This window comes from Megalops cyprinoides, chromosome 6 (assembly GCF_013368585.1).
Source record: "Megalops cyprinoides isolate fMegCyp1 chromosome 6, fMegCyp1.pri, whole genome shotgun sequence".
NCBI lineage: Eukaryota > Metazoa > Chordata > Actinopteri > Elopiformes > Megalopidae > Megalops > Megalops cyprinoides.
This window is the reverse complement of record NC_050588.1, coordinates 10,641,075-10,665,358: the sequence shown is the minus strand read 5'-3', so window position 1 is coordinate 10,665,358 and position 24,284 is coordinate 10,641,075. Positions and strand designations below refer to the sequence as shown.

Genomic DNA, 24,284 nt, shown 5'->3' with positions numbered 1-24,284 from the left:
CAAACGTAACAAGTCCTACAGTGGAAATGCATGTGGCTTTACCTGGTTCCCCCTCACGCCTGGGTATGCCACAGCATCTTAGTGGACAAGATGTAACAGGGCACCATCATTAACTGCCTGTGGGGGAAGCAATAAACAGCAAGAAAACTCGGAGCAAGAAGTTTCCCTCTTTTGTGTTAGGTTGTTATTGCCTGGGAAGAAAGCCACAGCTATTCGTGGACAATATCACATCACACAGAGAAAAGAGAACGATGCTGATACACAAGTCCAGGGTACTGTTAATGACATGGTAACACACGATAGATAGGCTGACACACTGTCCTGGGCAGTCACATTAATAAACGAAGCTGATCTTATGGGTGTGGCATCTTGACCTCGTGGCACGTAGACAAGTTGTCAATGTGAAATAGAAAACCTCTTTTTATTCTCTGCCGCAGTCGAATTGTCTTCAAACCCTGACCCAGAATCAGATATCACTTTTTACACAAAACGCTTGGGGTAGTGATGACGGGGGTAGGTCGGGGGATTCTGGATCTGCGCTTGGGGGGCACTGTCTACCCGGAGCCTTAACTGACCCGAACAGAGGCAGTCCCGGCCAATCAGAAAAATCAGCTGAGCTGCAGCCAATCACTGCTTCGGAGATGGTTTGCCAGAAGGCGTGGTTGTTCTAGAAACAACAACGGGCGTCCACAAATGAAATAAAAAAACGAAATCCCACGGCTCTTACTTGGTCATGGTAGACAATTTGCATTTGATAGATGCTGCAGAAAGCCAATGAAATGGCACAAAACATAAACACAGCCAATAGTTTTTCCGTGCTGGAAATCAAGGCGGTTTGAAGAGGCGCACCCCCTCTAAACGACTTTGCTCTGCATTTGGTGAGCATGATTATACCGCTCGGTGCTAAGGGAGCGGAATGTGTGATTGTGTCGCCAGGGGACGCGTTGTAGTGAGCAACAAAAAGGGATTCGTTTATGGACATTTAGCATTGCAGTGAACCGACGACGCACAATAAAATGAGTCTCTTGCACTGCTGCGCTATAGTTTTAGTGTTCCCTTTAGTGCTTGCTTCAGATTTTCAAGAGCGCGCGAGTCTCACGGGCAATGCACAACAAATATTTGTGAAGAACCCAAAATTAAGTAGTGTCCGTAATATCAAAGAGAGATCGCCGGAGAAGTTGCACGTCTCAGAAGGACACCACAAAGTTAACAGGAGAAGCGCCGATCCCGGAGGAGACGCATGCAAAGCTCTTCATGGATATGATTCGAGGCTAACCAACAACACACACACAGTAAGTACCATTACGGCCGCTCTTCCTACAGACTCGTCTTTCCAATGTCATATGCCGTGGCATTTCCAGTGCCCAAAATTGCAGTTAGTGTACAGTTACTATACATCAATATACAGCTTGGAAAATCATATAAAATAGTTCCTCTTTAGCATTTACAGATTTAGGACAAGCCTAAACCTATACATTGTGCAGCAATTTGTGATTGAATTTAATTGCAGATCACGTGCAAGAGTGAGTTTTTGTTGTTGTTGAGCAAAGGACGTGCTTTAGGTTGCTAACTTGCTTTAACTAAATCATTTGGTGGTTTTGCAAATAACCCCACATCATATTAGACGATGGGTTTTCAAGTTCCTGCTCTGCGACTTATGTTGCTTGTTCATTTCTGGCACCTCTCAGTTGTATTGAATGAAAACAATGACGTACTTCGTAGTTCATTTAACTCCTCAATTACACACCGCAGTGTTATTTATTTTGGTGTTTTCTACAATTTAATACCTTGTTAGCGCAGAATGGGTTGCTTTGCCCTTTTGGTATGCACCACTGACTCATTACCTATGGATGAGAGCTCTTCTGCAAACAGCCACGACCGGTAAACAGGTAATTGAGCAAAAGAATCAACAAGCGCTCGACCCGATGAGGTCAGTGATAAAACTGGTACTTAACTCAAGACCGCGCAGCTTTATTGATGTTAAGTTTTGCATCCCCGGTAACGGAGGTTCCACGGTAACGGAACAGAAGCTGTACGCGCTCGACGGTTATGCAGCTGCATAAGTTGATGTACCATAAGGATACCGTAAGGTTCTTCTGATGGCTTTCTCTCCCAACGTTGTCCCGCAGTAGGTGGAGTAGAATTCAAAACTTTGAACCCTTTTGTGAAACAGGGAGTGAATTTCTATTTCAAGCAGTTAATGTTATTTTCTTGTTGTTAATATCTACAATATCTGAAGAACAGCAAACCCGCATAGCGCCGTGGCTGTATGGTCCTTTTATTGTCTTTAATTCAGTTGCATGGCCCCATAGACTGCCAAGAAAGTGATCTCTTGTTTCTCGTAATGCGTTTGTGATGGATAGAGGAGGTCGCGTTTTATCATCTGTCCATTAGCGGTGCTCTGAACGCTGGGCCACGCAGCAGATTGCACTGAAGCAGCAGAAGGTTAATGCCAACAACTGTTTCTCCTTAAACATCCTCCACAGTCCATTTTAAATTTAGAGGAAGTGGTATGTTCAGCATATTTCTAGTGAGTTGGATCTTTTTTACCTCATGAACCCAGAGGTCAGTTGCAGTGTCAGAGCCATGCAGTAGTTGAGCCTTCCTCCAGCGTCTCCAGTCTGAGTTTCCTGGAACGCCTGGGGGCCCCCGTGTTTCGAATCTGTGTGTGTGGTTGGGGTGGGAAGTAGGTCAGGATTGCACAGGTCGTGATGTTGTGAAATATGGAGCACCTGGAACGGGGTTCCTGTTAGGAACAAGATGGCCTGTCCCATGCCAGGCTTGGGGAAGGGGCAGCTGAGAGAGCCACCCGTTCTGCGCCCCTGCTTCTCCACCAGTGAGAGAACTTCACGGGTTGCACTTTTAATGTTGCTGTCTGGGTCTCCAGATGGGAGATGAGAGGTTTGCCCACCCACCCGGTTTGTGAAGTTTGGCGCTTCTCATGTTGCTGTTCTGTGTCTGTGTCTACAGCAGCTTTCAAAGTAGCACTTAAGTGTGGGGAGAGTTCTACAAGTCAAGAGCTGTTCCTCATATGCTTACAGATCTGGCTGAAAGCTGTTCAAAAATGCAGTGGAGTCCTCTGAAAATGGGGCGGCGGTGTAGCATTGTGGTTACGGAGCAGGACTCGTGACCAAAAATTTGCTGGTTTGATTCCTTGCTGGGGCACTGCTGTTGTACCCTTGGGCAAGGTACCTAACCCCAAATTGCCTCATTAATTATCCAGCGGTGTAAATGGATAACATTGTAACTGATGTTAGTCTCTCTGGGTAAGAGTGTCTGCTAAATGCCAATAATGTAATGTAATGTAATGGAAAAACATCAGGAAAATGTCATGAGGGGGAAAAAAAAGTGCACGTATAGTTGACACCAAATCTTCGATTTCTGGAATGTGTTCATACAAACCATCTTCATCAGTTGTCCTGCAGCGTAAATATGAATGCAATTCTGCAGTTGTAAAAAGGTGGTGTATAATATCTGTTCATACTCTCTTCAAGGTTAAAGCTTGATCTAATTGTGATTGCAGTCCGTGTCTCAGGAGAGCAGCTGCAGTATTTGTGATGTCAGTGCCCCCATGCTGGGCCCATGTCTGTTCTAGTGAGAAAGGAAACTAGCCAGTCCTTTCAAAACAAGCTTAAAGGTCAGAGCCGCTGTAAAAGGGCACTGACCTCTTCTCCGCTTTTTTAGAACCATTTGGGCCTGTCAAACTTGGTCATATAAAATGCAGCCTTGCTGACCTTTTGCGTTTTTTATGGCGTACATTAATATCGCTGAAGTCGCTGTCAATAGAAGCAAGGCAGATAACTATTTTTATCTGCGTTGTTCTGGTGAAGTACTGAGCCCCCTTCTCTTGGGGGTTAATCCAGGTGAGGACCCCCCACACTCCAAAATTTTGGATGTGCACCTGAGTAGTTGGAGATCAGCACCATATCTACAGATTGGTGGCTCTATCATGTTACATGAGATTATGCCTCCTAAAATGGACTTTGACTTGTGTCTGTATGTCTTAGATTAGCTGTGTTTCGAGTGTCCATTGCTTCTCTCTCACAGTGCAGCTCTGTGGCATGTATTTAATGCATTGCTTTAAAGTCTGTATTTCAGTCAAATGAATTCACATTCATCCACTGTCTCTGGCAAGTACATGTATGAATTTAATGGACACCGAGTGTGTGAGAGAAACTTGATGTGGTGGATCAAAGGCTTCTTCATTTAGACTGCGGTCGCGTCAATTCCTGTGTTGATATTCCGTCCATAACCTCTCCACTGTCTCACTCGCTTCTAATGCCACTGCATTTTCAGAAACCCTCTTATTATTCACCATTTTTCCCTCTAGAGAGTCTTCAGATGGTATTTCCTTCATGTAACTGTGCGTTCAGATGCAGGGACGAAAACATTAATGCAGCCTGACTGATCCTGATGGTGTTTGGCATTCATCATATTGTGAATGGGATCGCTGTAGTTCGTGTCCCCTCGGTTGGATTCTGATTGCTTTAGCAAATAGGCAGCCACAGGTGACACCGCCACCCACAGTGTATATTCAACTGCGAAAGTTAATGCTGCTCCTGATAATGTCAGCATCTTGGATCCTGCTGGATGAAGGAGATACGGGGTGTGAATACATGCTCGGAGCTGGCCTGAAATGGGAGTCATTTCTGAAGCTGAATGTACTGGCTTACAAAGTAATAGTGAGGGTACCGTCTTGATGTACATCTGTGATGAGTTCACTCCTAGGGCATTTCAGAAACCATGGGGAGAGAGGGTTACGTCAGTTGTATTTAAAGCCTACTATTAGCTGATACCAGTGGCTGCTGACATGTCGATTATAAGCTCATTCTCTCCACCTGGGAATCGATTGTTACAAAATAAATAAATAAATAAATAAAAGCCGCGCGGCTGCCAATGAGAGAAGTGCCTCAAACCCAGATGACGTGTGGATCTTTGGATGGGGTCATGTGGTTCAAAGACAAGAGCTGCTCTCGTGTAGCGCCCCAGTGCACTGTAGCATGGTGTCATTCCCCTGCCCCCCACCCCCTGATTCCAAAAGGGGAAGCCCAGAAGAACAATAGGTTCGCTTGTTGACCCATTTTTGGGGACCATTCCTGGAGCTCCATAGCTGAGAGAGGAGTGCCGTCGAGAAAGGTGAAGCGTTCATCCATCGCGATGGGATGGAAATGACATTCTGAATAGCAGCTTGATCGGGTTACCGCCATGTGCTCCGTTTAACGTGTCGTGCTAATAGAGCAACACTTGTGTGAATTTGGTTACAACGTGGCGGACATAATTTTACGTTTTTTTTCTCTGGGCTTGACTGATGATGGACAGAATACATTTGTCTTCATTAGCTGGTGTCTGCTTTCTGTCATCCTTTCGCTGGTGGGATTTTGGAGTAGGCTCAGACATAAGGGAGCGATTAGGTATTGTCAGGGTGCTTTGGCAAGACCTCGACCGAATGCTTCTTCCATTGGTGCGCGAAACAGCAGGAATGTCAGAAATGGCATTCTGCAGCAGTCATAACCAGGATGGAAGCCGCCCGCACGCTGAAAAAAAACATTTTCTCGTTATGGTTATTTATCTTAGGAGGAGTGCAGCAGTAGGATATATTTTCCTAGTTTTTCATTCCTTAATAAGATTTCATGTCCTAATAAGATCTGTGTTTCTCAAGTTCAGGATTTATTTTCTAATGTTAAGAAGAAATATCTTCAGAATGGAGGTAAAAAGAAGATTTCAGAATTCATGCAATGCTGTAATGAAAGAAGATTTTTTTACTAAAACAAAATTGCTGAAGGTTGTCTGTTTCTGCAACACAAGTGTATTGGTCGATATAGCAATATTGGCAGCATTTCTAAAAAGTCAGGTCCCCTGACCTTTTAAACCTAGGCTACATTTTATGTATTGTGAAGGCAAAGACTGCACTGTTGGAGTGTGTAGTGCAATTAATTTGTATCCCATCACAATGTTACTTTATCAAGAGCAGAAGTTCAAGTGCTCCTTCTGTTGGTCTCTGTGATTGGTGCATTAGTCTAGGCCAGCCTTTGAAGAGACCGATTTCCCCATAGCTCTAACAAGTGATTACTCCTGAGAGCCACAGCGGCTTTTTTACAGTCTTATTGACATACTCTACATTTGCTGTTACCTCGGACAACGTAATAGCTTTTTCTTAAGATGTGCTCAGAACTTCTTCAAGGGCTTCTGCAACCATTTTTATTAATCACCCAATAATTATTTTTTCCTTAGGTTGCACATTCTGCCACTTCACCAGGTTACACATCGTGCTTTCCTTCTGATAACCATGTGCCTCAGCCCAAAGTACACAAGGCAAAGTTAAGATCAGCACAGTTTTTGTGTGTACACAATCCCAATCAATACACATCACCTCAGGCTTGCCTCTGCCCCAGAGGAAAAGAAAGAGGCTGACAGGAGTAAGTTTCCTTCCTGGTTGCTCTGTGACAGGGCAGACACCTGATGGGTGGGCACCAGTAATACTAGTTTTCTGACAGCCACCTGGGGAAATCATTAGTTCAGACTTTGCACATGATGGAACTTGCATTGCTGTGCAGATCTATACAAAAGCTTTATTTGCTAGCTTCTCAATTTCCAGACATGCACAACTACTTCCCCATGTTGGTTGGTGTGCAGTTACAAATTTTAAATAATTGAATGCGAGATCAAGATGTTAGGTGACTGAGAAGGCTTGGTGAATCATTTTTTTTAAGAATGACAGGGAAGATGTCAGACATTGTAGACAAAGGAATATTGAGTGGCATTTTGAACTGACATAAAAGACTGTCCTGTTTCTACCTCTCAAAACCAAGATTTAAAGGAATGGCTATTGTATGAACCAGTTAGTCCGAGAGAGTACCAAGCAATAAGGAGCAGGGTTTGTGAAACCTGTAGATTGGGTAGGGACTGTTAATATTGTGAGCGGATTTAAGGTACAGTGCAGTAGTTAAGCTGGAAGCTCATGCTCTTCTACAGAGCACTCTAGCACAGAGCAACTGGGAGAGACACAGGAAGACACAGGGCAGTGGGGGAGGTTAGATAATTGGATACTTTAATTGCAATACTGTTCGGTAATAAGGCAAACACCGTGTCAACCAAAGCAGAACAGCCGTGACAAACAAAATCATCTTTTAACACAAATAAAAACTCTGAGAAAAAGTACGTGGAGGGGAAGTGAGATGGTTCTCCTTGTGCCAAATTGGAATTTCTGACTCAGCTGGTTAACCACAGAAGTATTTATTCTGTGTCCAGATCTCCTTTCCCTGGAAGTAAAGAGTGGAGCCAAGGGCTCCTTCTGGCTTATGAGAATGTTCCGGAATCTTGGAGGAAGTGAGGGATAGTGCAGTTAGGGTCATAGTCAAAGCCCTGCATTCCATGCCCTTAGAATAAACCCACTCCCCCTTTGGTCAGACCAGACAGGACCAGAGGGTGATTGATTACCACACCGGTCACCATTGACACACCTCAAAATATTATTCATAAGTTATTCATGGGATTGATTTCGGTGTTCCAATCTAGGCAGCGTGCAGATAAAGGGCGAGCGCGTCTGCGCTGGCAAGGACAATGGAGCTCATTTATGTGTTATGTTCCCGCCGAGCATCAGATAAGGCCCTCAGAACCGCCTCCGCAAATCTGCCCTCTGGAATGTAAACTAGTCAGTCACTTGACCCACAGACACAACTCTGCCACGGCAGGGAGAACATTAATTCAGATATTTTGGGGGGCGCTTGCTTTCCTCTAAAATCTTTACTAATGCACCAACGTTTGCAAAAAAGTAAAAAAAAAAAAGTTTGAACATTTGCATTGGTTTGTCCTCTGCCCTCCTGCCCTGATCTCCAGCTTTTCTCAAACCAGAATGCTATGGCTGCATGCAAGACTTCACCAGTCACTATGTGACATGCACAGAGCAACCTGGCAAAATAAACAGCAAGGCAGTTGTGCCCACAGGAGATGCACAGGTTTCTGCTTTTAATTCCCACTCTTAACTTAATAACATAATGGGACCATTTAATTGGATGTAGACTTGAGTCACCTGTGCCATATGCCAGCTGAAAGGCACCTCTGAAGTGGCTTTCATGCTTGGTTCAGTTGGGGACATTTGAGGGGATAGAATAAGGTAAGGTATAAGGTATAATAAGGTATCACCAGAGCCTGCTCTCAGACCACAAGAAGCCGTGACTTTGCTGAATCCTATTTGGAATAATTTTGTTTGCTGTGCATTAGCTGTGGTCGTTGGTTGTATTTCTTTGAATGGGATTTGGCAGCAGGGCCAAATCAATCAGAGATAAATACCTTGACATAGAGGTCTCTGAATGTTTATGCTTGTTAAGCGCCGCTTCAATAAGTTGATCACATTCCTTGATCTAATGAGCAGTAGTCTGGTTTTCCTTGCACACGCTTTCATTTACACACAAAATAACTTCTGCCGAGTCTCATCTGCCGAGTGCAAATGAAATTTGGAACAATCATATTTTTGTGTTACGGAACCAAATGAGCCAAAATTAAAAACAAGTATTCTATTTCCTTCTTGTGTAGACTTGTGCAAGTGAACTGGATGTGAAATCCAAATGAAAGACATCAGTAGAGTTAATGATATTAAACATTCACTGCTACATGCACAGGGCCCATGTGATTAAGTGTGCACTATGCTACAGTCTGCTGAATTGACCTTGCAGCCCTCTGTTTCAGGAATGCTGAATTTTACATTAATGTTCATTTTCCATTCAGACGTGCCAGCATGTATTTGCGCAATGAAGACAAAGCAAATGGAAATGGAAAAAAAAGAATGATTCCAGGAATAATGGGGGAGCGGGGGGCTGTGCTTTTAAATCCCTGCTGTTGAATTTAGAAGATTTAGAGCAGAGGATATTCCAACGCAGCAGCTTTTGTGATCTGCTTATTGTGAGTAAATGCAGCTCGCTCCCCTGGTGCACAATAAGCACAGAGGAAAGTGCAAATTCATGTGAAATTGCACTTTTCCCCTGGTGCTCTCGGCAAGGTGATTCTCACCTGCGTTCAGTGCAGGGCGTGCCCGCACGGGAATCGGGTGAGGCAGTTCAAGCAGGACTAAATGGGCGGTTGTTTGAAAGCATGTTTGCTTGATTTAACCCCCTCCCCACCAAGCTCCTAAATGCCAAACGGCAAGGAATTGCTGGGAGTAAGTTTGTTAGTGCCCTGTGAACTGCTCTGTAATTCTCTCCTTCCAGCCTGGCAGTTACGAAAGCGGTTACCCCCTCATACCAACATCTTAAAGTGTTGCCAACCGAGGGATTGTGGGCATAAATTATAAAGTGTTACAAAGATGACATAATGCAGCAGCTAAGAAATTCTGCATGTCTGGGCTCCTGACAGGGCAGTCCCTTATCTTCCACATACTCGCACTCCGCTCACATGGTTCGGTGAATTCAGACCCGAGGATTTGCTGGAATAACTCCCGAGCAGAGGCTGACCTCTGCGGTCAGGTCACCTGGATAAACCGAGCCCCTGTGATGTAAAAGTGACGACTGGGAGCTGGAGTGTCTCTCGCCTCCCACCGCTCTGGCCAAAGCTTCTGGGTTAACTCTGTTTAGATGCCGTTCTAGCCTGCCAATTAAGGGTTGTACGGTAGCCATTTTTTGTCATCAGCTATGAATGTTATGCAATGTAACAGAGCTTTACTAACCTCTCTTGTGCATTGTGGTAATGTTTTTTTTTTTTTTTTGTGGGAATTGGACAAGGGATTTGCGTTGCGTACATTTTAGCCTTTTATACTGGATGAGATGTTCAGGGATGGTGTTTGGTTATATACCGAGCGCATTGGTTTTATAGCAAACCAAACCAAATCAGCAGGGAATGTTTTATACACCGTTACGTTTCAGAATCGACTTCATGCAGGATGGTCAGTTGCTTCCATCATCTTTATCACAGTGTTCATTGCAGACTGTGTGGCCTAATTAGTTTAGGCCAGCAGAGAATGCTACAAAAAGTTAGGCTGGGGAGCAGTTAAAAGAGAAACAATGTTTCTCTTTACTTCCAGGGAAAGGAGATCTGGACACAGAATAAATACTTCTGTGGTTAACCAGCTGAGTCAGAAATTCCAATTTGGCACAAGGAGAACCATCTCACTTCCCCTCCACATACTTTTTCTCAGAGTTTTTATTTGTGTTAAAAGATGATTTTGTTTGTCACGGCTGTTCTGCTTTGGTTGACAAGGCGTTTGCCTTATTACCGAACAGTATTGCAATTAAAGTGTCCAATTATCTAACTTCCCCCACTGCCCTGTGTCTTTCTGTGTCTCTCCGAGTTGCTCTGTGCTAGCGCGCTCAGACTTGCTTCCTGCTCACTTCTTTGCTTTGTTCAGTTTTTTTTTTGAGCTCTCTGCTGCAGTGTGAGCGGAGCACCGCTGGAGAATGAGCCAGATCTCGCCTGCGTTACCGCCTGCTAAACTGCAGCATTAAAGGTGTGAAAGTCGTGCTGTGAATGAGTACAAGCAGGACGGGCCTTTGGCAGCCTTCAGGCCTCCAGCTCCAGGCTGCAGACTCCAGGCTCCAGGCTCCTTGTTCTGGGCCTAGACGAAACAAGCGGGTGTCCTGCCAGGGGGAGAGAGAGGGAACAACCTAATCATTCTTGAGCCCAGAAGAACTGCTTGGTTTTCCCCTCATTCACATTCCCCAGACATGTCTCCCAGTCAGAACATGAAGTCCAGTACCTCTGAACCTCTGGAAAATGGGCGCTTCACTGGCATTCTTTGTGCTTTGAGTTTTTCATGTGCTTTGTGTGTGTATGTGTGTGTATGTGTGTGTATGTGTGTGTATGTGTGTGTATGTGTGTGTATGTGTGTGTGTGTGTGTGGGTGTGTGTGGGTGTGTGAGAGAAATATGCTGTAATATACATACTGTATATACTGTACACAAACTTAAAGTTAAGGGCTTCTAGTATATTATGGGCCCTTAACAAGTTTAGTTAATTCCTCACCTCTCCAGCTGCATTTCTCCTGCCACCATTTGTTGACCCACTCAGTCTGTGTCAGACTCCCAGAGGAGAACCTATACATTCTGCTCAACTCCTTAACCAAACATTTTTGAGCGGTAAAGGGCTAAGGAGGAAGTTGCCTCTCCCTAATAATTCTTGTCAGTCTGCCCACGCGAACTCGGTCGACTGCTTTGGGATTTGTCAGTGATAGCTTAATTTACTTCTAAAAGTGTGTACATTAACACTGCATAATAAAATAAACAAAAAGGGCTGAACCCAGCCCTCAGGCTTCCAGCCTGTATGTTAGAGCAGCTTAGTTGCCAGCAGAAAGTTCTGGAATCCAGTAGAAGGCAGCTGGGGATTGGAATTTTGGAATTTTTATGCTAGATTCTTCCTTTATCTGTTAGAAATGTCTGGTGTGGTCGGCGATGTTTGGGTGCTTTTTAGTTTTTGAGTTTTTGTTAGTACTGTTCGTGTTAATAACTTTGACCCCTTTACTTTACATAATATGTTATTTTTCATGATCCCCAAGCCTTTTTCTTGGCATATTTTGCTTTGCAGTGGTGTTGGATCAGGTAGGTTGATGTCAACACAAGGCATGTGGGTTGAGGGTTTTTTTTAGGTAAGATATTTGGCAAGGCTGTATCACAGTGGTAGAACATAACTGCCAAAATATTGCAGGCTTCTTGTTTTTCTGTTCTTTATATGGGCTTTGCACATTTTCCGTTGGCTTTCCAGGGAGCTATGATATTTATAGTTAGTTGGAATGTCCCCTCTTTCTCTCATGTTATGTCCTCGTAAGTATTCTGTAGCTCTTGGGCCAGGGCGTCTCAGAACTTTATTTTTTGAACATCCATTAAAGAGGAGAAAAGAATGGAAATTACTGATGTTATTTCGCTGTCATTGCCTGTGGGTGCAATATGGGCTGTCTGATGCTTTGAATGGGTGACATTTACATAGCTCCTCAACACCCATTCATTGAATTGATTTTCCAAAACCTGGGGTCCTTATCTTGGCAAAATACACCATTAATGTCTGCTCTTTATCCCCTAGCTGACAGGCAGAGTCACTTTTTTCAAATGTTTACTTACCCATGTTAACATGGAGACAAAAGGCTTGGTCACATGTAAGCTACCATTTCAGATATAGTAATCCCTTGCAAATCCATCCTTCATGTTGATAACATTGTGTAGATAAGGGGCTAATCTAATAATTCTTGGTCATGTGTGTATATTTCAAAATGTTCTTGCCTGTAATAAATGGTTGAATCTTTGAAGGGATATTTATCATGTCTGGTAAATAGCATTAACAAAATATACTGGTTATTAAAGAAGATGGTTCTCCCTGACGTTAATAAGTATCCTGTGTTGTTCCTTGCTAGTTCTGTGTTGTGAGATGTTAATCAGTAGCTATCTAGCCAAATAAGTATGTCAACTTTGTCTTCCCTTTTTTCATTGTCATCTAAGGCACCGAACTCTAAGAAATATGCATTAGGAAAGAAAATATGCATCACCTGACAAGATTAAAGCATTTAAGTTAAACTCTTTCCTGCATTTTTCCTTTCTTTAATCCTGGCTATCGTATTGATGATGAAAATCTGACTTCGCAGAAAACGTTTGACAGGCAGCCACAGGACTATTGGCTACGGCAGCGCTGTCGATCCCACACGGATGAGGTAATTGGGTCCCTTGCTTGTGCTGCACGTTTGCAATCACAGTGGCTAAGATGAGGGCCCAAAGTCCAAATGCTGCTGAATATCCCAGCAGAATTTTACGGCACACTCATTATTTAGCTGTGCCTCTGCACCATGCCTGTAAAGCGTAGAAGTAAAGTTTGAAGTAAGATTAGCCGTCTGCTGTTGAATTTTGGTATTTACCTGTAACATATTGTAGATTTAACTACCTAAAATACCTAAAGTAATTTTGGTGAAACTGTAACCTGATTTCAGCAGTGTGTTTTTGGGTGAGGCGGTTTAACTCCCCAATCAGGCTGAAAAGGATTGAGACAAGTATGAGGGGGGGGGGGGGGGGGGGGGGCGTTGGGCCAGGTGGGTGGTGGTGGTGGTGGTGGTGGTGGTGGTGGTGGGTGAGGGGTGCCATACAGGTACCTGAGATGAAGTGCTTAGAAAGGATTGTTAAAGTGGCTGAAGATGCATCCAGAGCCACGCTGTTTTCCGCTGGGTGCTTCTTTCTGCATCCCATGAATGGCGGGAAAATAAGTCGCTCCCTCTTCTCACGGAAATCGAAAATACAGATGGTCTCTTTGAATTCTGGATGTCGAAGGGTGTGTTTAATCCAAACCTAGCAAACGGGACCAGCTGGGAGCCTTCCGCCAGGCTCCAAAACAAATGATCTTTCTATCCGCTGAACTTTGACCATTTTGACAGGATTGGCTCAAGAGGTGAGGTGCAAATTTTAATTAGAAGTAGTCCCTCCCTACTTATAAATAACACAGATAATATTTGGTAATAAAAAATGTAAGAGTTCATATTGCGGAAATGAGGTTCTCTAATATGAACCCCAGGTTCCATGTGGGGGAAATGAAGGGTTTTGTTTGTGAATGAAAGATTGAGATCTCTTCTCTATGAGTTATTACATTTTCATTAAATGTCATCTAATGGAATGGGACCTTTATGAATAGTGTCTTCATCCGTCCAGTGCTGTCTGAGCGGGGTAAGAAACTAGCGCGAGGATTGTTATGCTTTTGCTTGTAGAGGAGGTCTGCATTTTTTCCTGAGCGCCTGTCCAATAAACACAGCAGAAACCTCTGAGATACATCCCCTCACTTTTCCATCACAGAGGCTGAAATTTACTCAGAAAACATTTTCTGTTCTCTTCATGTGGTCCAGTTCTGGTAGCATTCCAGCAAGAGGTAAAACCAAGAAAAGCACTCTAATGATGCATCTGGTGTTGTTTTTGTGTCTAGTGGAGAGGTCAGGAATTAGTTGACATTTGTTTGTTTGTTATTCTTTCTGAATATTCCTAGTTCTCATTTGGGTTTTGCGGAAGGAGGGGCAGTTAGGCATGTCACTTCACCTTCTGCTCTGGAGTCAATAGAGAAAGATTCAGAATATTTCTCTGTCTTTTGATCAGGCACTTGGTAATGTTCCGTTTCACTTAAAAGGCTTAAAGGCTCTGCTGACACACATCTTTTAACTGCATTTTTGGCCCGTTGGAGCTCAGAGTTTAACATGGCCCCAGATATCATTTAGCTGACAATGTGAGGGATAAACCTCTCCCTAATTAATCTTAAGCCTCAAGGGAGGCACCATTGATCACATTTTATATGGGGAACAGCATCTAAATGATGACTTTGTCATTTAGACATTGTTTATTTTTACATTATTCCCAGTCTAATTCCCAGTATAATGGATTTTTATTCACAAACCATAACAAGTTTGTTCTTTTGATGAATTGATCAGTCAAATTTAATGTTTTTAGTGATAAAAACATAGAGTCCCATCAGAGAAGGTTTTTGATTAAATTAAAGTTCACCCTTTGTGGCTTACTTATATTACTTAAACACTTTGAAAAGCTGTGCAGGTAGCCGTGTGAGGCTGCCAGTAAGAACAGCAGTCATCTGATAGTTGCCCGCTATGAATATTTTAGATTTTCCGCAGTCCGTTGACACCCTTTCTTCCCTGGTGAAGCCCCACAAGCAGGAAACAGGGTTCTGACTAACGGTATAGGCAGCGTGACTAGGAGCAGACGTTATTAAATTTCTCACAGATTTAATTATGCTGCAGCAAAGTACGTTCACTCACAGCCCCGACTTTATCTGTACACAGCCTGAAAAGGCTACTGTAGTCTTTCGAGTGTCAGTACACCCCAGCTGAACAGTCAGGGCTCTGACATGGCCACCTTGTTTATTTCATCCTGGGGAAAGGGGTGGGGTGCAGCGGGGCTGGATGTGTCCCCCCCCCCCTCCACCCTGGGGCTTTTGAAGTGGCGTAAAGAGAGTTTTGTATCCTGTGACTTGAAATGTGTGTTGTCAGGTTATGAGGTCATGTCCTGTGTAATTTAGTGTCCATTTAGTATTGTGTATCTACACTTCTTGGTTGCCAGACAAAACACTGGGTGTCGGCGGAAGGTTGTGTGTGGACTGTGGGTGGGGTGGACTCTAGCTCTGCCTCATTGCTGGGTGCTGGGATTCTCCCTCTTCTCCTGTTGTTACATGAGCAGCCATTGCTGGTTCCCTGCGGCTTATCTCGGTTATTGCCAGATGCTCCGAGGATGATGAGGGCAGAGTAACCAGGGTGAGACGAGGCCTGTAAGAGCAGGGGGAAAAAAAAAAAAAAATCTACAGAGACTGAGCTGTTATGGCACACGTTAGAATCCCCCCACAATTCCCCCCTTTTCTCCTTCTCAGTCATATGTTTTCATCTAAAGCGGGAACAAAACCTGCCAGTCTGGTCGGCTTGGCTCTGCCAGGGCTGTGGTAATGATTTCGCGGGGTTCTGCCAAGCGCCCCAAGTGGGTGTCAAACTGGATTAAAGCACAGACACGTTGAGCTCATCCCAACAGAATTTAGGGAACTGCAGGAAGGGGGTGGGGTGTGGGCGGAGGGTGAATAAGAGGAAGCCATGCAGTAGATTGGCACAGAAGCAGAGATCCCCCACCCTCCCCTTCCCCACCCCCCCCCACCTCGTTTTACTCTGCCCCGGAGCTGAAGTGTCTGTGTCAGCCTGTGCTTGGCAAGCCCGGGCTGGGTTGGCTGAGGAGTGGGTGTAGCGTTGGGTCACGTGACCCCACTGCGCGCCTCCCAATTTGCTGTATAAAAGGAGAGAGGGTGGCCAGCTCTTGGCTGCACCTTTGAAGAGCCTCGAAGTTTGTGCTCCGTCCATCCAGACTTGGAAGGGAATGTTTTGGAGCTGACGCATTTTCCGTAATTGAACGCAGGTGTGATGCGAAGCCTGTCGAAGGCGACATCCCGAAAGCCGCTGTCTCAGGCATGGGCACTTTTTTTTTTTTTTTTTTTTTTTCTTATTGGATTGGATCTGGTTGGCCGTGGTCGGTTCCCACACATGACACAATGCATTTGGAGAGATGGAGATTTCTGGAAATCTCACCGGTTTCCACAATTCGGTGCAGCTGGGAGGATTCCACTGGGTTGGACTGCCAGCATTACGAAAAGAACAAGTGGTGCCTTTGCAGCATCAGGGACAAACTCAGAGTCCAGGCTGGAAGCGGCTGTCGATCGGCATGCTTTTCTCCTCGGGAAAATAAATGAATGGCAGTGTTCTCTCCGACTGTACTGTGGCCAACAAGCCTGTTTCTCACTCTCCCACCCTCACATGAAGCAGAGCAGCAGAGGCTAACCTCTGGTGTGGGTTTTGTGTCATTCTTTGTGACTCTGTGTGGACGTTGTCCCTCCTTTCCACCCTCTCTTGCTAAAGTTTAGCAGAAGTGGCTTCCCACGTTGACACTGTCTGCGATCTGAAGCGGGGCTCAACAGCAGAAAAAGTGTGTGTGGGGTGGAGGGGGGGGGTGGCTTTGCAATTGTGCAAGAGGAGGGTAAGCCATTAGGGTTCTTTTCATCCACCCCTGGGACACCAACCTCTCTCTGCTGTCTTCGTGCTCTGGCAGCGTGTCAGGCAGCCAAAAATGTGGGTCACGCGCTGCGCCCCAGAGTGGTGCCACATTCTCTGTACATTCTCCGCCGCGTTGCGGGAACAGGGGAACTATGCACCCCCCGCGGGGAGCAAGAACATCTTTTCAGGCTTCAGTTATTCAGCTCGTACCCAACACAAACCAACCGCCTCCCCACAAAATCCCAGCTCCTGGACAGGGCCCCAGCCAGTGCTTTCTTTCTATAGCTCTACCTCCACTGACTCGCCTTCTCTGTCATTTAGACAGCCAAAGGCACGTCCACAGCAAAATGACCTGGGGTTGCTGTAGAGTGAAGCTGTAATATATGGCAGTATTGGCCAAACCCCAGGCCAGTGAAGCAGAAGCTGTTTATCCTGTGTAAAATACTACAGCCAGTATTTTTCAGTGTTTACTCATAGCATGGTTATGTTCATATATTGTCAGTAGGTCAAGCTAGAAAGCAAACAGATGTTTTGCATCCAGAGCTGTGCACAGGATCTGAACATATTTGGCATCATTTACTGCAGTTTGTTTTGTTATGATCTCTACAAAACAGCAATAACGAAAATCACAAACATGAAGATTTTTTCCTCTGTAATAGGCTTGCAAGCAGCTGTGCAAATTTAAGGAGTGATCTTGCTGAATTGGTGCGAAAAGATTGTGCCTCTGAAGGTGGTCTGGGATTCGCAGCAATTGTACAGTAAACGAGACTTGTCAAAAGGTCTTTAAGGTCATAAATTCACAGCAAACAAGTTCTGTGGTATGTTTTTTAAAAGAAAAACATAATAATTTTGCATCAGCTCCTCCCAAATCTTCAAACAAGTTTAAGAAGCCTGCCCTCTTTGAAAGCAGCAGCAGACACCCTGGAAAAAACTGTGGGTGAATGTGTTCATGCATGCTATATTCCTCAAAGGTGCTAAATGTCTGGGAATGTGTTTATGCACATGCACATGGACAGGTGCAGGAACGAAGAGAAAGAGCAGGAAGGAGAGAGAGAGAGAGGGGAAGTGAGAGAGTGAGCCAGAGATGAGAGAGGAGAAAGCTGACTCAATCAAATGCTTCTGCTCGGGGGCACTGCGAAGGCCGAAGGGTTTACAGAATGCAAACAAGACCAGCTTCGTTGCCGTAATGAGGTGTGAGTGCGTTCTGATGAGTGTCTTACCCGCCCCGGAGCGCTGGCTTAGCCGGATCACTTTCCTAGCGCCGAGTTATTTATGGTTCATATTAAAGTCCAGGAAGAACATTCCAGACAGGCTAAAAAAAAAAAAACTAGCTATTAAAAGAAGATTTGGTGCCTAATGATGTGGGAGGTATTACGGAGAGGAAAAGAAGAGCGGCTAATGCAGTATTCTTTTGGCATCGTCAGACCCAGTGCATTTACATTTGCAAGGTCTGCCGAGTTTCATTTCATCCAAAGCAAAGTCGGCCATCAATCAGGCCGAGCCCTCATTACCGTTTCGCTTGTGTCATTTGTTTGCATTATACTCCCTCTCCGAAACTGAAGCCGAAATACGTCTGCTCTTTGTAGAGATCCTCATTGATCTTATTTCATGCAACAGCCTTCACTTTTCTGCTGTATCCCCCCCCCCCCCCCCCCCCCCCCATGACATTTCAGGCTCATCTCAAAACAACTTTGCCGTGAATATTAATGCCTCCTCGCATTGTTTCTGACATTTTAACAGTGAAAAGTCTGTTGACGCTTTGTTTAAGAGGGGTGTAGAATCATTCTGCAAATTTGGTTGTGTAAGTGTCTTACAGGTTATGGTGAAGGAAAGATAAACTCAAAAATTAATGTATATCTACTGTGCATTTATTTTAAAATGATGAAGAATATCATTGGAGCATCTGAAATTTCAATCTTTATGCGCTTCTTAGTCTGAGTCTAGGTGGTATGTATCTAGATGTATCTAGAATATCTCAGTGAACATACATATTGGACACTCCCTGTACTTGTCCTTGTCTTCATGTGTCCCCATGCCACACTACAGCAAAGATCTTTAACTTCAGTTTAACAGCTTTTGGCATCTACGCCCGCTGTTCAGTAACTGCTGTCTGTGAATCCTGAAACGAGGCAAAGTTATTCCACAACAGAATCTCTCAGGGGGCTTTAATAATAGATTCTGTCAGCGGCTTGGTTTCCCTCCGAAGTGGTTTGAAAACGGCCTTCACGGGGAACGGAAATGCAGAAGGACTACAGGGTAGAGTGAGTCAGCGTTTCTGTCACTGTCTGGGGGGGGGTTTGGTTTTTGGCAGTGTGCGTTTTTTGGCACACATGATTTTACACATGGCACACTGGCCTACTGCGGGGCACCGTATCAGTCCAAACCCTGAGCGTACCCTGATATGGTTTAATGATGCCCGTACAGATAATTTTAGGCACTGAGCATGTTGGTATAATGCAGGGTGGCTTCAGTGGTTGAATATTGCAATAATCAAACACCACTTGTCTCCACCAGCTCTGTGTGTAACCCCAGGTGTCATGCTGTTGAAGTAATGACTCCCTCCGAAGAGGTCTGCGCTCACTCTCACTTTCTGAGGCAGGGGAATGAATGCTGATTCATTTTCTGTTTATTTATGCAGGGCTCATAAGCTCTCCTTCATGAATATTGATGAGAAAGAATGAAACTAGATTTTTTAGATTTTTTTTCAGATTTTTTTTTTGGTCAGTTAACAAGCATTTGAAACCTGATCCAGGGTATCCGTTAGTGATCTCATAATCGAATATTTGGTTGCTCCCCATGTTATTGGACTGAAACTGTCCCGATTGTCTGATCAAGGAGTTTGTGCAGATGTCTCTCACAAAGCAACCTCACGCAAAGCCCCCTCTCAAATCTTTGTCCTGGCCAATTCTATGCCGCTTGTGACAAGAGGAGTACGAACAAGATCTGCAGGCATTTCAGCCTCTCCAGAGACAATGCAAATCCCTGGCACTGTGTCCAAGACCAGTCGCTCAAACGACGGCCTGTCTCCCTGAGGCGGGCGACTGAGCGACCAATTCTCCCCGCAGGTCTTCCAGCGAGGAGTGCGCTGTGTCGTACCCGGTTCATGAATGGAAGCTGTGTGGTGATGGATGGGAACGGAGATGCTGAGCACGCTTTAAAGCCTCTCTTTGCTTTCCATTCACAGTATGTCTTCAATGACCTGAGTGGCTCGGTGTCACTGGCCTGGGTGGGGGACGGCACAGGGGTGAGTACTGCATTTTTTTTTGTTTGTTTTACATTGCATGTGATGTGTCACTTTCTTTTCCACCTGGCTGATGTCTAAAATTGAGAAAGGGGAGAGGTAAGGCAGCGCAACATTGGATTATCTTTTTTAACCCTTTCGCGCGTACGGTCAAAGGGGTGTGACCATTTTAGAGTGGTCCCTACAGCGTACGGTCAAACTGGTGTGATTAGAACACTAGATTAGAATGGCTATTTACAAGTGACGCAGCAAACATTTGTTCTAAACCCACTGCTTTTTCCACATAAAACGTTCCACAAATGCAATATGATTATTTGTTTTTCAATGCAGATTCACATAAGTTGCAGCATAACACAGTTCTGACTCCCAAATCAGAAAAATTCTAGCTAATGTTAGCTTTGAGGAAACAGCAATTTAACATTAGACAGCAAATGTGGTGGTGAAACGCTTAATAACGTGTGAGTTATTACAGTACTGAAATCCTGTGTTTCTGGGTGTGATTAAATATTTCAGTACATCAAATTTACTTGCTATTTGAGTCAACCAAGCAGCGCAGTTGCACTGATGTATCCACGGATAAAGCAAGCTTATTCATCCTGAAAATACTTCAAACAAAATAAGGTCAAAGGAGCAGTCTTACCCAAATTCTAGAACAGCAAGTGTGCACGAGCTGAAATAAGTCATGCTGGGGGAAAGGGTTAAACTGCATCCGAATGGATTGGCTGGATGACTGGCTAGCTCAAAATGACATTGATTGGAAGTCCAGAACATTAACAGATGCAGAATTCAAGAAGGATGGGTGATGACACAGGTATTGTTCAGTAAGACATGCTGGAAGCAGAGACCTTAGAGCAGAAGAAATTATGCAGTAATTAGTCTTTAATGCAGCTGCTTTTTATTGTTTTGGAATTAATTAAGCCCATCAAATCTGGGCTGGACTGTATTTCAGATATACATGCCAGCTTTTATGTCAGTTAAAATTTAAGATTAACCTCTCACTTAACATTTTTATCAATTTATCACCGTGTTATTTTCAGTGGTGAAGGATGCTGGATTAAGTTTGAAAACACCAGTACCACCAGCATTTCCAGAAATAAAATACAACAAAGAAATAATGCTACATGAACTAATGCACATTTCATATCATCGTAAAATAAGAAAAAAGGCACTGGAATGTGTAGGCTATAAATGATTTGAATTAACATTGTTGCTGTTGCATGTTATGTATTCAGAGTGTGCATAGTCAAATGTGTTGATCATGACCTATCTGGTAATGACTGAACTCTTTAGCTGCCCGTTACACACAACTTTTAGTAGCGGCCAATTTACCAAGCTTGTCACCACGACAGCGACAACCATGTAAAAGCATGGGCCAAGGAGTGTCTCCTTCATATGCACTAGTGCCTAATGCAACGACTTTTTACACTACAAGTGCCACCAGGAGGCAAATGCTGCTGTAAGGTAGGCACGTTGTTCTGGCTCTGAGTCCATAGGTACCCGTACGAGACGCCGGGTGCGGAGAGTGGAGCAAAGAGGGCGGCCCTTGCCGACCTACATTCCCCTATCTCTGGCAAAATTCAAGCAAATATGTTCTGCTGATGCTGGCTCATGGTCACTGTTGGGAAATGACACGGCTGATTTCAGACCTAGGGTGTAGGGCCCTGCCTGTGCTTAAATCGAGCTCCTTTACCATCTGAACCACTCGGCAGCCCATCATGACTGAAAACGCAAAGCTTTTCAAAGAGGAAATATTACTATAAAAACACAAATAACGCATATAATAGTTCCCTCAATTCTTCCCAGTTAAACTGCCATTTACTGTTTACATATTCTTCATATCTTCTGAGGTTGCTCAACGATCAAAGTTTTTGTTTCTTTCAAAATCGCCAACAGGAAGTACTGAACAGCAAATTGTGTGATTATGTTGAAATAGTGACATTTAAACAACAGACTAATGTATGTGTCAAGATAATTATCAAGAGGAATTTTTTCTGTTTTTAATGGTTGACTAAAGGTGTCACTGGGCTTAATGGATCCACAGGCTTAAGAATTACATTCACCATCATGAATCGAAATGGTAATCAGTGGCTACATCACCAACGCATATATTATGGTTTTTATGGGAACTCTATGTAGGGATGGGTATGTTATCATAGAAACAATTACCCTGATTAATGTTGGAGCACATCCCTGTCACATTCTTCCCTGTTCTGCCCTGTGTTGCCACTTCTTGGCTGATTAGAAGAAATTGTCTTGCTGCGTCTGAACACTTTGTTTTGGTGTTTTTACAGTTCCTTCTGTACTTAAGGTTGTGGCTTAGCTATTCAAAGAGGTGCAGATAATGGAGATTCACCCGGTTAATATCCCTATCCCTGTCAATGTCACATCTTTTTGAAGCTCTTGTCATGTCCCAATGGTTTCAGTTTCAGTGTAAGTTCAGAGCTTCAGTGGGTCTGAACTTACACTTCACAGACAGGACACAGAAAACTCGTCCTGTTTAAAAGCGCGTCTTCCCTCGTCGCTGCTAGAGGCCCCTCACGTACAGCATTCACCCCCGGTGGTCGGCAGAAGCGGCTGACGAGTGTCGCTCCAGAGCCAGCCTCCAACCTTTTCAAAGACAGCCTGTATGCGCCGCGGTCTCCTTCCCGGTGGGAGAAAATAGCAAATGCCTTCCTGCAGTGCAGGAACTCATCCCCCCCCCCCTCCCGCAGAGAAGCGCCAGTGTTTCCCAGGCTGTGAGTCTGACCCCTCGTTTTCAGGAATGCAGCCCCCACCGCTAACACCCCTGAGAGTGGAGCGAGAGCCGCAAAGGTGAGGCTCCGCGGGGCCGCTCTGTGGCTGTGTCTTACAGAAGGGGAGGGTGATGTTTGACGAGCGTGGCTTGCAAAGGAGAAGTCACACATGATGACTTGTAACCCTGCCTGTTAGTGCGTCGGTCCAGTCATCAGGGGTTGGCAGCTCACCACATCCGCCGTCCACTCCCAGTTCAGATCGCGGCCTTCTTCAGAAACTTGGCAGAAATATAAACAGAAAACGATAAGTACAAGATGCGGAAAAAGGCAAGCTGCTCTCAAAACTAAAAGAAGGAAACTAATAGAAAAGGAAGGCATCGATTGGAGACAATATAGAGGAGCTTCAGGTTTTGTAATAAACTGCTCTAGGCACAAAAAATTCCCTCTACCTACGCTCAGGTTATTGCGAGGTGTTTTGATATTAGTCCTCTTGGGGCAGTACAGAGGTATTGTGGGAAACCATTTCTTCAGACAACCACACACAGATCTGGTTGACAGTAGCTGAATCCAAAAGGAGAGAATCCAGGCATTAGGCTTTTTTTGTTAGTTTTTTTTTTTTTAACAAGTAATGACTTTGCTTTTGTTTAAGTGCTATTAGAGTGTGAAAAGGAATGCATTTAAGTGCATACTTCGAAAAGTATGAAGGCATTCTAAAGCACTCAGCTGCCCATTTCAGGCAATTTGCGGCTCGTTTCTACATTGAAGTTGCCCATTCTTGAGTTACATATTAAAATTCCACAGACTAGGTCGGGCTGAAAATTATGAGTTTGAGCAGTGCCCCTCACATGATGGTATGCGGTTCTCCACGGAGTAAATACTTGGAAGTGTGTGTCAGACAGAAGAAAGGGAGGGAATATGAGGCAAATGGAGAGAGAAGGCGCACCTCGGGCTCGGTGCGGCGGTTGAGCTTCGGCTCTGACTTGTGTGCGACCTTCGGCAGCAGCGCGGCTTGATTTTGATCCTAATTAAACGGCACAATTGTCATCTGGTCGGGCCCTGTGCCAGAAAACCAGCCGTGCCCAGCTTTTCTCTCTCTCTCTCTCTCTCTCTCACACACACACACACACACACACACACACACAGTCTCTCTCTCCCTCCCTCCCTCCCTCTCTTGCTCTCATTCCTCTGCTCTCTCGCTTTCTGTCAGAGAAGTTCTTGCCTCATCCACCCCCCCCGCCTTTCCATAGCTCTGTGCTCCTGCTGTTTCCTCCTGCAGGCAGATGGACCGGGGCAGGCAGACAGCTGTTCCACCCCCCAACTACTGCATCATCCCATCCTGAGATTGTGTGTGTGTGTGTGTGTGTGTGTGTGTGTGTGTGTGTGTGTGTGTGTGTGTGTGTGTGTGTGTGTGTGTGTGTGTGTGTGTGCGCGCGCGCGCGCGCGAGATATCAGGTTGTCCTAGCGCGTTGCTGTTAGCCAATGAGACTTGCCGCTGTAGATGATCAGAGATGCCCATCAGGGTCATGTATAATGTAAACAGCGATTAGAGCCCTTGCATAAAGAGAAGCTTAAACTGGGGCAGCGGGGTTGGTCGCCTCACACAGCGAGGCTCCATGTTTGGCCACCTTGACTCGGGGTCAGTGCATGGCAGCTGGGGCGGTGACCTCCTTCAGCTGACCTTCCATCAGTCTCTCTCTCTCTCCCTGCTCACGTAATCACTAATGCTTATTTTCTTCTCCACCGTTAAAGAAAAAAAGTCGGATGAATCCCAAGGAGACAAAAGAATGTGAGTCTTTAAGTTTGCCTGTTGGTCCTTGCTAACGTGTTCTCGAAA

At 44.8% G+C, this 24,284-nt stretch overlaps 1 protein-coding gene across 2 annotated transcripts in view; it reads left to right on the top strand.

Moving 5' to 3' along the window:
• The first annotated feature begins 884 nt into the window (after positions 1–884).
• Positions 885–24,284, top strand: part of sort1a (sortilin 1a) — a 41,442-nt gene continuing 18,042 nt past the window's right edge. For both annotated transcript variants that reach the window (XM_036530968.1, XM_036530967.1), the window contains exons 1-2: positions 885–1,292; positions 19,662–19,721. In XM_036530968.1, coding sequence (XP_036386861.1) covers positions 1,017–1,292; positions 19,662–19,721 — 336 coding nt within the window. In that variant the 5' untranslated portion in view covers positions 885–1,016. The remainder of the gene's footprint in view (positions 1,293–19,661; positions 19,722–24,284) is intronic.